Genomic DNA, 13451 nt, shown 5'->3' with positions numbered 1-13451 from the left:
CCTCAAAAAGACATGGAAGAGCTGCGGCTCCGAACTGACACAAGAATGGCGCGAAACACTCAACTGGATGAACGTGCTCAACCCAAAAAGACTCTACACGCCACTAGAGGAAGCAAAGCCGTCATCTGAAAGGCAAAACCCTCCCACGATAGTGCTGAGTAACAGCGACTATTTCGAAAGCACACCTACTATTACGCTTACATCTGCATCACCCACTTCGCCGCCCACAATGAATCTTACTACATGGCATACGCTGGAGCAGCGTGTTTGGTCGAAGACGGATGTGCATGTTACGACGATATCGCATAAATCTCATAAGAAGCACAAGGGGAAGAGGCGTGAGTGCGAAAAATGCAGGAGGGATCAAGAGGTGAATCGGGAATGGATGGCGGCTATGGGGATAGATGAAGAGGGAGTACGTGGGCGCGGTGGGTGTATGTCGATTGGGAAAATGGTGAGAGATTTCTTGATCGTTAGGGGGTAGCTGTGCTCAATTGAAGTGGGCACGTGATGAGAATAACACCTCAATAACTATGGCGCTTGTAGCTAGACTCATTTTGGCCTCGAAATGGCATTATGGAATTCATCATTGCGACTTGTTGGTAACAGCTCAATCAAGAGAAATGAATACCCTACATCGGCTCCAAGTCCTCTCCTCTCGGTGTTTTATCGCAGTGTAGTCTTGAGACCTGTTCAGCGTTTTCCTTAGATGAGTTGATAGGACGCTTCGAGCATCCGTCGAATGAGACTGCCTGCCAAGTAAATCCGAGAGAGAGCTTCAGACTCGTCCATTCGTAGATGATCCCACTCACGTGACCCGGACTCATCCTCGGGCTAGATGAATCCAGAACTGCTTACATGAGCGCATCTGACGACATGCTCGCTTGCAGCGCGGTAATCAACTCATCTACGTTGATTGGGGCATTGAGCATTGAGCTGCGAACACGTACTGACAATAGATTCGCCCGCCATTCTGGGTAATCTTCCTGACCCTTCCACTGCCTGTCTCGTCTTTTCAGAAAGCCTCGATAACCGCTGCATAATCAATTCCACCTATCGTCGACTGGATGCACGTCACCAACCGCTGCTGTCGTAGATTGGACAACGAGGAAGGTTAGTCGCAGCATCGCGATCTGGAGCTGCGACTAAAGTCAACGACACCGGAGCCCCCTCCATACCGCTATGCGACGGCTTCGTTGTACCAAGGGTTTTGGTGGTGGGGTCAGCAGGATGCTTCTTTGTGAATGTCCCACGTCGCTGCAGGTAGTGGCAGGTACGACCAAACCCGGGTCGGCCCTCATGAATCAGTCGCTTAGTGGCTGCTTTCCGGACCCGCGGTGCCACGCCACGTCACTCAACCCATCAACACCTCACTTTTTCCTCTTAGCCATGACGACCCTATGCGTGCCCCTGCATCGCGGCCCTCTTTGGGTATCGAGAGGGTTGCGAGAAGGGCCCTCCTTGCTAATTGACGCTTTGCCGCACTATACGCTCTCAAGCCTTCCGGTGCCGCAAAATTTCGCCGTTGACCAACGCTGCACCACGATCCGCGCTGGCGACACAACTGCAAGCTAAGTCATCATCGGACCAATAATCGAAAAGCCCTCGCAGTGGAAAACCCCACCTTCTGGGCTCCCAACTCTATCAACCTGAGCGAACTGGGTTTCCCTACGTGGACCAATGATGCTTACAGCCGAGAATCGTCTTCTCAGCGTGAGCCTGCGGCAGCATGCGGGTATGCCAGTCTGAGGCTTACCGAACCATTGCGCCCACAATGCGAGGCATCTCCATACGATTTCGCGCATCATGTCTTGTGACAGTTGTCCTGCACCTCTCTTTCGTCTGATCTGAGCGCTCGTCCCAGCTTTGGCCGATTGAAGCCACGCACGTTGCACACCTCCACCCTCTGTGCTTTGCGTCTAGACTGACCCGTTTCTCATTCGTCTCTCCGCAATCAATGCTCGCACCCCACGTCTAATGTCGCCTCTGCATACCTACCGTTTGTTATCACCAGCAATGGAACAAAGACAACATCTATAGCACGTAGCACAACTTATCGAATTTCTGGACCTCGAAACACCGCGCCTGACTTTGTTTGATACACTATGCGCCAATTCGAGAATGTTTCGATATCGCAATGGGCGAACCCGTATGCGAGCGGCGGCACCAACACCGGGAAGAACTTCTATGCTACGGCGACTACACCGAAGCCACAACAACCCGTCTATCGTCGAGTAGTCCCACCTACTCCAGTATTCTCATATACGCAAGTAGTTGATGAGAAGAGCAGCAACGCCGAACAAGCAGGTATGCTTGGAATGTATCATACGTAACATGTCCAATTGACCATTGTAGATCCAGAGAATGTTCCGGCTGCTCCAGCTGCTCCCGAGGAAACGCCAGCAGCAGAGATCACACCTGAAGAGGCCGCACCGCCGGCTACATCAGAAGCACCTCCGGCAGAAGAGCCATCAGTAGAAGCAGACGCACCTACAGCAACAACCCCAGCAGAACCGACACCAGCAGATCCATCAACCCAACCAGCAGAGGCACCATCAAGTAGTGGGGACGACGTTGTGGCAGCTGAAGTTGTGACGGAGGATGTCAAAGACGAGCCCCCAGGACCAAGCGATGCCACGAATGTTGACGCACTGCCGCCTCCACCACCACCCCCAGCACCGGTAGATGAACCACCTGCTGAACCCGAAGCAGCAGCACCTCCAGCACCGCCTGCACCAGAAGTTCTGCCAGTACCTCCCAGTGAGCCTGCACCCCCTACACCCCCTGCCCCACCAGCGCCACCGGCGGATGCAACACCGGAGCCAGTAGTCGTAGAGAGTGAGAAAAGTGGTGAGTCCGAGCAGGCCGCTCAAGAGCCTCCGAAATCCCCAACCGAGAAGTTTGTCCATTTTGCCTCTGACACCAAAGACCCAGACGCCGCAAGCATAGGCAAAAAGAAGAAACAGCTGGGGTATGGTAAAGGCAAGCCCACCGCGTTCATCCGCCCCAGAAAGCCATCGACATCCGTTCCACCTCCTTCGCCACCGAAAGAGGAGAAGAAGAAGGTTTTCGTTCCGATCGGCATTATCAAGAAGGAGCGAAGGGGTTCATTGCTCTCGGCATTGGCCAGTGAGAAGGTAATGACCAGCAAGTCAAGAGGGAAGAAATCTAGCAACGATGGCAGCGGTGACGACAGGTCGACAGTAATCACCGATGGAGATGCCCCCTCTTCAGACGTCTCTGAAAGCGTCATCATCGAGGAACCTACCGAAGACGCTTCGGGGTCGATCGTAAGCGAGACAGTACCGCCTCCGCCGCCCCCGACCGATAATCCACCTGCGGTAGACGAGGCCGCTGTCAGCGAGGATGTAGTGGAGGGACAAGACGAGGCAGTCGCGGACAGTCCTCCGATCGAGGAGCCAGCTCCTGCCGCTCCCGAGCCAGCAGCTGAAGCCGAGCCATCACCGGCAGATGCGTCTGCAGAATCTGCGGAGCCACCGCCATCCGACAATCCTGCTCCTGTCGAAGAAGCTCCAGCCACTGATGCCACAGCAGAGGAGACTGCCCCAGCCGATCCCGTCACTGAAGACACTCCTCCCCCTCCCGCCGAGCCAACCGCAGAAATAGCTTCAGAGGCTCCTGCCCTAGAACCACCCGCGGAATCTCCAGCCGATGAACCACAGGCACCCAGCGAAGCGGCACCAGAGCAGGAACAAGCTACGGCAGAGAGTGCGGATGCGGTTGAGGTCGACGCAGCACCTTCAGAGGAGGCAAAGCCAGTTAAGGCAGACGCCTCTGTTAAGGGAACGGCAGCTCCCGTTGAAGAGCCTGCTGTTACGGAAGAGGAAGCAGCCCCGCTAGCAGCTGGAGAGGAACCTGCAGTCGAGGAAGCCGGTAGCTCAGAAGAGCCGCCGGCAGTTGTGGAGGATTCTCCTGCTGTTGAAGAACCAGTTCCCGCCGCAGAAGAGCCAGTTCCCGCTGCTGAAGAGACGCCTGTCATCGAAGAGGCACCTGCCGTCGAAGAGACACCTGCCGTCGAAGAGACCCCCGCCGTCGAAGAGACCCCTGCTGAAGAGGTAACTCCTGCGGAAGAGGCACCTCCTGCTGAAGAGGCACCTCCTGCTGAAGAGGCACCTGCTGCCGAAGAAGCACCTGCTGTCGAAGAAGCCCCTCCTGTGGAAGAAGCGCCTCCTGTGGAAGAAGCGCCTCCTGTGGAAGAAGCGCCTCCTGTGGAAGAAGCGCCTCCTGTGGAAGAAGCGCCTGCTGTCGAGGAGGCACCTCCTGTTGAGGAACAGCCCGCCGTTGTGGATGCAGAGACACCCGCTACTGTAGAAACCCCTGCTGCTGAAGAGTCACCCGCTGCCGAGGAGACACCTGCTGCCGAGGAGACACCCGCTGCTGAAGAGACAGCTACGCCTGAGCAAGCACCTTCCACCAAAGAGACAGCTAGCGCCACCCAAGAAGCTCCCGAAGTTGACGCCACGCCCGAGGTACCCGCCACCGAGGAGACAGCGCCATCTGAAGACGTCCCAGCCGCCGAAGATACGCCTGGTGGTGAAGATCCATCGACTGTCGGGGATTCTTCTCCTGTCGAAGAAGCACCAGAGACAGAGGATACACCTGTTGCCGAGGAGCCCACTCAGGTTGAGGCTACACCCGTTGTTGACGAAACGCCCACTACCGAGGAATCGCCTATTGTCGAGGAAACGTCTACTGTCGAGGAGCCAGCTCCGCCGGTAGAACCGCCAGTTGATGAACAAACACCCGTGGCCGAGGAAGCCCCAGCTGACGAGCCTGTTCCTACTGAAGTTGCTGAGGATGCCGCTGAACCAGAGTCAGAAGCAAGCGTTGCTCAAGAAGAGCCATTCCTGGATGATGAGCAAGACATCGAAACGTCTAGTCCTGAAGTCGAGGAAGCTCGAGCATGGACCTCAGCAGCACCTGCAGACGTCGCTGTTGTGGCTTCAATACTTGCAGCTGAAGCAAAGGCGAATACACCTGAATCCTCACCTGATCAAGATCCTGCTCCGGAATCTTCTGATGCTGCGGAAGTTCCGGAGTCTGCGCCAGTTCCATTTAGCGACTCACCGTCAACTGAGAGCGAAGACAAGCCCGAAGTTGCAGATGCCGAAGCGCCTGCAAGTACTGAGCCGGTCATGGATGTAGCTGAGCCAAACGAGGCTAGCGCAGATACCACCGGTAAGTTCACACATGTCTTACTGTCGCACAGCGAGCCGCGTTCAAGCAAATTTATTTGTAATCAATGCTGACAAGATCACAGGTGAGCCCCAACCTGACTCCACAGCGGAAGCCCCAGAAGCAACGAACGCACCCGAACCTGCTCCCGCAGACGAAGCTATCGAACCAGCCTCCGGCGAAGGCGACAGTGAGCCGACAGCTGCACAAGACGAGACCAATCCCTCCACCGAGGAGCCAGAAGCTGCGTCGACACCAGAAGAGACAGACACGCAAACGACGGAAGCCACGCCTGATGTAACACCAGAGGAGCCTACTACATCGGCACAAGACACTGCTGATATGGCACCCATCGAAGTTGCTACAATGGAGGCTGAGGCGAGCGACGAAGAACTGCCAACCGCCGACACCATGCAGGACATCTCCGATTGGGAGCAAAACGACGACGATGTTTCCGACATGGGCATCTCGGACTGGGAGAAGGACGACGATGCCTCATCACAACCCGGTGAGAGCGAGACCAATCCTTCCGAGCATCAAGACTTCGATCAAGAGAGCGTCGCACACGACTCATCGGAGCCTGTACATGAGGATGAGAAGTCACCAGACCAGGACAAGCCCGAGACTGAACAGGTCGTTCAGCCGTCTGACACTGCAACCTCTGCTCCGGTTGCCGATGACGTCGATGAAGTTGCCGTCGTCTCAGCCGATGTCAACGAGGATGAGCCTACCAAGGACGATACGTCCGCGGCCGTACCAGAGGTCGTCGAGCAGAACGAAGCCTCAACCTCTGAAACATCGCCAGAACCATCCGAGCCACAAGAGACTGGCGACTCAGCTGATGCTTCCGCGGAGGATCAGACGCCTGAGACACGTATTGATGAAAGCACTGCAGAGGCACAGCTTGCAGCTGGCGATGCACCTGCAGCTCAAGAACCCGCCCCGGAGGTGACCCAGCCAGCAGGTCCAGAGGAGAATGCCATCACCGATGCGAGCACAGACGCACAAGACGATGCGAGTGCACACGAATCGCCAGCCGACGAGTCGGAGCCAGCGGTGAGTAGCGAGGCTGCCAAGGACAGCGAGCAAGTCATAGTCTCGGCTACACCCGATGACGTGGAGAATCCAGATTCATGCACAGGTACGTATCTCCTATGTTTTTTGTGTTTCACATCTTTATGTCCGTCTGCACTTCTTTTCGCTGGCTCAATTACGCACGATTCGATGGTAGCGCGCCATGCCAGCGGCGGATCGGGCTAGCGAGCAGCGGTTGGCTTGCCCCATTGGACGCCCCATATTTTCCTTTGGCCCACCTGCCAGCACATTCTGCGGACATTCTGCCACCGCTGTGACTAGCTTATCGTCACGTGGAAGCATGTGTGTCGCCATGAGTCTCGGGCTGCGATAGATGCATCGCAATTTGTCGACGTTCCAAGATGCGTGGTTTTGCTCCGCGCTAGCTCTGCCGCTTGTCTTTTGGCTCCCGACATCCCCGTCACCTCTGAATCTCACCTTCTTTTTTTTCGTGATTGCACTTCTACTTGTACAGCAGCGATAATTTCCTCCACCCAAAAGTGGCCATGCACCACAGCCGCTGACCAGTGCAGCTGAGACTGAAGCACCCTTACCCAAACTCGACGACAACACCGACGAAACATGCGCAAGCATCCCAGCTGACGCGACAAGCGAAGTCAGCCCAGACCCTGTCTCGAGAGAGGCTGACGTTGAGACGCCAATTGAACACCCCACGGTCGAAGAAAAGCAGACCGAACACGCCGCGGGCAATCCAGCTGTTCTTCAAGATATTTCCGAACAAAGCGACCATGATGTTGTAGCTGCCAACGTTGCGCTAGCTGAAGCCGAGCCCGACTCTGCACCAGACATGCCGGCCAAAAAGGTGCCGGAAGTGGTATGTATAAGCTGTCATTGAATCCGAACCGGAATTTGCCTCATGCCGTTGGCCATTCAGAAGAGTATACTGATTCATTGCAGGTCCATGAGGACGTTGGGCCCGATGAGGAGCCACAACATTCGGAGGTTTCCAGCGGAGCCAACACAGGCCCGGAACCAGATGATGAACCAGCAGAAGAGCAGGGATCCGATGCGGGGAGCGAATCTGGGTCGGAGTCCGAGGATGATGACTGGTCTGGATCTGAGGTGTCTGCCGCACCTGCTGCCTCTGAAGTTCCCCAGGCCGACGACGCGCCTGACTCAGCAACCGCTGAAGATGAAACAACGAATGTCGAAGAGGCACCGCCGAGTGACGTCGCTGATGTCGCTGCTGAGCCAGAAGAACCGGAAGAAGATCAGTCAATCCTTGACGACGATGCCGGTTCCGATGACGATGCTGCTTCCGGGCTCTCCTCGAATTCTCAAGAAGAGCCAGAGAGCTCCATGGTAGTGGACGATGCTGCCGAGCCCGACGAGCCAGAAGCTTCCGAGAGTCCGGAGTCGCCTGCCGAATCGGCCGCGATCACAGAGGCACATCCAGGTCTATCACTCGAAGTTAATGTTGCAACCTCTGAGATCGTCCCAGCTGCAGAGTCTCCAGCATCAGAGGTCGAAGATCCGTCTGATCCTGCGCTCGAAGCAGTCGAAGAGGAGCAAGGAGATGACGAGAACGATGTCAGTGCTATCACTCAAGAAGAGTCTGTGAACGACGATTCACTAGTTTCGTCACAAGATTCTGCTGAGCCTGAAGAGGAGACCGCGGCAGCTACTGAGGTGTCTGAGCCGGCAGATGCACCCCAACCAGAGGAGGAAGTTGCCCAGGAAGACGAGGATGACGGTGCTTCTCAGGTCAGCGAATCTGGCAGCGAGAGCGAGGCTGGAGAGTCCGTTGCACCGCCGGAAGACCCTGCTGAAGCCGATGATGACGCTGCGCCGGCCACAGTGGAGGGGGAGGAGCTAGACGACGCCGCACCGCTTACCGAAGACCCATCAACAGAAGGGGTCGAGAACCCGGCATCTGAAGTGGGAGATGCATCTGTGGCTGAGCAAGAGACGGAAGAGCCTGCTGAACCAGAATCGCCTGAGTCAGTCGCAGCGGAACCAGAGCCGGAAGCAGAAGCGGAAGCTGTTGAGCAAGACGCGGATACAGCTGCAGATGAACCAGAGGAGCCGCCGGCAGAGGAGGCTGCGGACCCCGAAGAACCGTTGGCGACGCCAGATGGAGCAGCCGATGAAGGTCCTGATGCGGCCCAGGAAGAAGAATCTGCTGCGGCTGATGCCGACCCTTCATTCGTTGAAGAGGCGGAAGAGGTCGAGCCTGCACCACCTGCTGAAGAGTCACCAGAGCCACCTAGTGAGGATGGCCAATCAAACGACGGATCTGGAGCTACGGGGGAGGCAGATGAGCCATCAGTGGTTGAAGCCAGCGAAGCGAACGACGACGGTGCTGAGGATGCTCCACCTGCGTCAGAGCCAGCCCCCGAGGAGGACGCACCGCCTGAAGAGGCTGCTGAGGAGGTGGAAGAAGCGCCTGCTGAAGCCGCCGAGCCGGTGGTAGAAGGCGGCGATGTTGAAGAAGCTGCGGCAGACGAAGCCCCGGAGGAAGCAACGAATGAAGAAGAGCCGGCATCGTCGCCTGATGTCGAGCTCGAGGAAGAACAGGTACAAGCACCATCGGAAGCCCCCGAGGAAGAACAGCCAGAACCTGAATCACCAGCTGCTGTCGAAGAGCCCGAACCGCCGACTGAACCCGTTCCTGAGGAACCGGAAGCACCAGCTGAGGCGACCCCAGAACCAACGCAGGAACCCGAGGAACCCGCTCCAGTAGCGGCGGATGCACCCGCTGATGAAATCCCCGAAGACCAGGATGTGGAGGAGTCGGTACCAGCCCCCGAAGTGGAGGTAGAAGAGGTCGTAGCAGAGGTGGCCAATGAAGAGACTCCCGAACCTGAGCAGGCCGATGACGATGCACCGGCAGACCGGTCCCTCGACGTTGACGAAGTTCCAAACACACCTTCGCCTCTACCCTCTGTAGCTGCTGTTGCTGCTGCTGGGATTACTGGTGCCGCCGCTGCTGCATTAGTCGGTCATGCTGTTGACGACCGTGCGGACAGGGACCGCGACTTTGCAGTTGAGGACGAACCGTCAGCCGATGCACCCAGTCGTGAGAAGACCCGTCGCCGACATTCACACACTCGTCGTGAAAGCCAGCACCGGCCAAGCCGCAGACGCGAAAGTGGCGCTAGTATTATGGAGCGACCAATAATGCCAGCCTCTGCCGTTCCTGATGCGCCAAGAACAAGGCGCCGCGACAGCATGACAGAGCGCGAAGCGGCCGAGCGCAGAAGGGCCAAATTGCGCGAGGTTGAGATACCCAGTAGTGGTAGCGACATACAGAAGGCGTACCCGGATCCGTACCGCTCGCACTACCGAGAACCCAGGGGTGAGGAGAGATACAGCAAGCGTCGCCCCGTTGAGGAGGTTGATGAAGAAGCCGATAGACAAAAGCGACGCGAAACCCGGCGGGCCGAGAGGGCTGAGAAGGAGCGACTTGCTGCCGCAGACGCTGCCCGCCTAAAGGCAGAGGAGGAGGCGAGAAAGCTGGAGCATCGGGAACGACGCCGAGCAGTCAGGCGTGCCGAAGAAGAGCTCATGAGAGCCATGGAGGAACGCAAGAAACTCAAAGAAGAGCAAAAGCTCGCCCAGGAAGAAGAGGAGCGACGCATTCGACACGAGAAGAGAAGACAACGACATGAGGCCGAAAAAGAGGCGAAGCGCCTGGAACAAGAGGCGATTGAGCAGGCGGCGCGCGAAGAAGAAGAGGCCCGGAAATTACGACGTCAGAGGAGGGCGGAGCGTGAAGCAGCCAAAGCAGCTGGCTTGCTGAAACCAAAGGAAGAGCTTATTGATGTTTCTCGCGACGCTGCTCGCCGAGCAGCAGAGGAAGACGACGATGGCGCTTCACCTCCACCCCCGCTGCCACCAGTAGTCGACGACACCCCTCCTCGTAGTGCGCCGCGCAGGCGTTTGAGTACCCGAGAGACTCCCCCAAACGTGAAGCGTGGTAGTCTCTTCGGTGGCATCTTTGGCCGTTCAAAGCCTGAAGCGACGCCCCCGGCTGCGAAACCGTCGAGATCGTCTCGTGCCCGCGCCAACACGCTAGAGGCTACACCTGTCAAGTCATCGCGAAGAGAACCGGAGATGGAACGACCTTCGAGCCGAGATATGTCATCGGATCAGAGCCGAGAGCGTCCAGAGCGTATGCACCGCAGTCGTCGTCTTTCACACAGCCAACGCCGCTTTGCCTCTGCCGAGGAGGAGGCCGATTACTACAGGTGGAAAGAGGAGCGACGTTTCATGCGTCGTCCTGAGCACGAAATGTCTGGCGGACGTGATGGAGGGGTCTCTCTCCCACCACCGCCTCCACCACCTGAGGATCTACCTCCGCCACCACCAGAGCCCTTCGAGTACGAGCCAGAGCCAGAACCGATCGAGACGATTGAATCACCAGTGATCGAGGACGCAGCCGCCGTTGTTGGTGAGATCTCCATATCAGATGAGGAACGACGCGAGCGTCGCCGAAGCAGGCGTATGTCCAAACCAGAAGAACGCCCCAAGACACGCCGTATCTCTGTCGTTGAGAAGGAGAGGCCATCTGGTGGTCGTCGAGTGGAGTCTGATCGGCCCCGCGCACGAGACCATGGTGAAGACCGTCCCAGGCCCAGGCGCGGCGAGACCGACCGACGCGACAGGAGGAAGAAGAAGGAAGAGTCCAGTGGTCTCAAAGGCCTATTTGGAGGGTTGAAGAGGCGAATCACTTGAGTTTGGAGTACAACAGAAACACACATCTACATTTGGGAAGGGGGTTCCACACGGACAACACTGGCGTTTTGGCTTGGTCGAATTGTTCTATACCACTGACGGATCTCCTACTACATTTTAATCACTTTGAGGTGTTTGGCGTTGGGTTTCAGCATAAGATGGATGGGTGGGCATCTGTAATTGTATGGCTCTACGTTCTTGTTTCTTTAGATTGGTGATGAGGGCTCGCGAGAGTCAGGTAGCATATAGCAGCTGCTTCGGCGGTGACACGATACGAATGATGATTCATTTTGTACGAGATCAGAACTTGCGATGCTGATGTGTGGGCTACGTCGTGTTATAGGGGAGTCGTCGTTGGTAGAGCTACGTAGGAAGGCGCGTTTCTAGTTGACGCTTATCGCCTCGGACCTGTTCCGGCAGTCGCGATGGTTCCCCTCATCAACTCGATCGGAGAGCCCGGAACCGAAGATGAGGGGATTTTGTTCCATACAAAGACGTTGTCATGGGTGTCGATCAACGTTCAAGGGTGTAAACCCCTTGCTCATTCGATTGCGCAGAGCGATGGCCTAAGCTTCCGTCTCACATAAGGTAGCGTCCCTCGGTGCCCAATCTGAGCGCCAACGCCTTTCTCCCACCTAGACGATAGATCAATGGTGGACTTCGTATACCCATCGAGACACCGAACTCGCCATGGAATCTGCAGTGCCAGCAAAGCGACAATGGAAGGGCCGCACCGACGAGCAGAAAGCCGAGCGAGCCCGAAAGCGCCAGCAACAAAAGTCCGGGCTCAACGCGCGAGGATCACGTACATCAACTGGCAAGAAGCCAACGAAAGTGCAACGCGTGTTCAACAAGCTTGATGAATGGAAGCCAGAGGAGCTGGGATTCACAGCTGGCATCAAAGAAATCGAATTTGGACCAGACTTTGTGGTGCAGGAGTAGGTGAACGCGTTCCCGGACCTTGCGGGTGGGGCTAACTCACGTGACAGCGCGCATCTTGACGCGATCGCTACAGCTGACGAAGCTTTTCGTACCAAACTAGAGAAGATAGGTTTGGGCGCGCGTCTTGGTAAAACAAACATGCCCATCACCGACGATGCAGTGGTTCGTCTAGCACGCGCGTGCCCAAACCTCAAGACCCTGCGGCTTGATTCGGCTCTTCTCATCACAGGGACGTGCATCCCACCCATCCTCACAGCATGCCCAAACATCACTTCGCTCTGCATTACCGGCCACAACGGCCGCACAGGCAACTTAAACCTAGACAATCTCAAGCCCATGGCCGACGACCCCGACATCTCCGTCAGCGCACCCAAACTCAAAAACCTGGATCTGCGCCGCGCGATCAACGCTGCACAGCAAGAAGACTACTACGATGTTCTGAGAGCCATTACAAGACCGGAGGGTCGGAAAAATAAGCTGGAAGTGCAGTTTCAGCATCCGACTTATCATTGGGAGAAGGGCTACAAGAATGGCAGGGAGAAACAGCCGAGAATGACCCAAGCGATGAAGGAGAAGGAGATGCTTGAGGAGGTAATGTGGGCGGTGAAAGGTAATAGGGGATTTGATGTCGATGATGACGATGATGGGTACGGGACTGATTATAGTGCGATAAGTGCGATTGTTCATGGGGCGATGTAGGAGTGTTGTGAGGTGTGGGGTGGTGCACTTGGCTTGGTGTAAAGACAAGGCTTTCACATTGTTATCACAGAGTATAAAAGCGTGGAAGGTTATTGATACTTAATTCGTCGTGGGTGTGACGTTCGTTTTGTAGCTACTACAAGCCTCAACAAACCGCCTGCATCTCGAACTTCCTTGCCTTTGGCTCAGAAACCTCTCCCATCCTCAGCCCACTACAGATTGCTTTGAGTACGCCCACCGACCTAATCAGAGGCTACGACAACGTTTGGCATGACTATATGGCCCATTCCAATCCTCATCTTCCACATCGAAGCAGCAGCCCGGTGTTGCCTGGACGAGCTCTCTCGTGACGTTGCCGCGTTCCAAGGCATCCAGTCTTCTTTTGCATCCTTCTTGACCTTGATGGTCCAAGAGAAATGCTCGGCATGATCCACCGTCATGTCAACAATCGCGTCTCGAAAGTACGTGCGCCAAGCCGCCGTCCTCTCAAGGGCAATAAGAACGGCTGTGAGAAAGCAAAAGAAGCTATGGTGTGGGTCTACGTCGCGGTCATTGTGCATAATGTCGAAAACATCAGGGGCCCGATAAGGGTCCAGAAGGTTAATCTTAACAGATGGAGCTGCGTTTTGGAAGCGGAGAAGTGGCATGAGGTTAACCGTGTAGTAGGACCGTGGTATCCTTATATACAGCGTATTCGTGCAGGTCGCTGGTATCGGTATGAAGTCTGCAATGAATTCGTTGATATCGGGAATGTTCACCGTTGCATGGACGTCTTTTAGGTGAAGGGGTTGGAATTCTTTGCGGAGCTGCCGGCAGGTGTGGACTAGACCCAAAGCTATCCT

The 13451-nt window shown here is 56.1% G+C and overlaps 2 protein-coding genes across 2 annotated transcripts; both read left to right on the top strand.

Annotated features, from left to right (window-relative positions):
* Positions 1-2105: 2105 nt before the first annotated feature.
* On the top strand, positions 2106-10968 carry J4E87_001570 (uncharacterized protein; the record flags this gene model as incomplete). The annotated part of the gene is made up of 5 exons (XM_049373212.1): positions 2106-2307; positions 2356-5199; positions 5282-6337; positions 6804-7105; positions 7189-10968. The coding sequence occupies 5 exons, from the start codon at positions 2106-2108 to the stop codon at positions 10966-10968; spliced, it is 8184 nt and encodes a 2727-aa protein (XP_049236582.1).
* Positions 10969-11658: 690 nt separating this feature from the next.
* J4E87_001569 (uncharacterized protein) lies at positions 11659-12583 on the top strand (the record flags this gene model as incomplete). The annotated part of the gene is made up of 3 exons (XM_049373211.1): positions 11659-11906; positions 11958-12520; positions 12576-12583. 3 exons carry the CDS (start codon positions 11659-11661, stop codon positions 12581-12583), a joined length of 819 nt encoding a protein of 272 aa, XP_049236581.1.
* Between the last annotated feature and the right edge of the window lie 868 nt (positions 12584-13451).

The sequence above is a fragment of the Alternaria ethzedia genome (genome assembly GCF_023757985.1).
Source record: "Alternaria ethzedia strain BMP 0044 chromosome Unknown scaffold_3, whole genome shotgun sequence".
Lineage (NCBI taxonomy): Eukaryota > Fungi > Ascomycota > Dothideomycetes > Pleosporales > Pleosporaceae > Alternaria > Alternaria ethzedia.
Note: the sequence above shows the minus strand (reverse complement) of the source record. Positions and strands in the feature narration are given on the sequence as shown.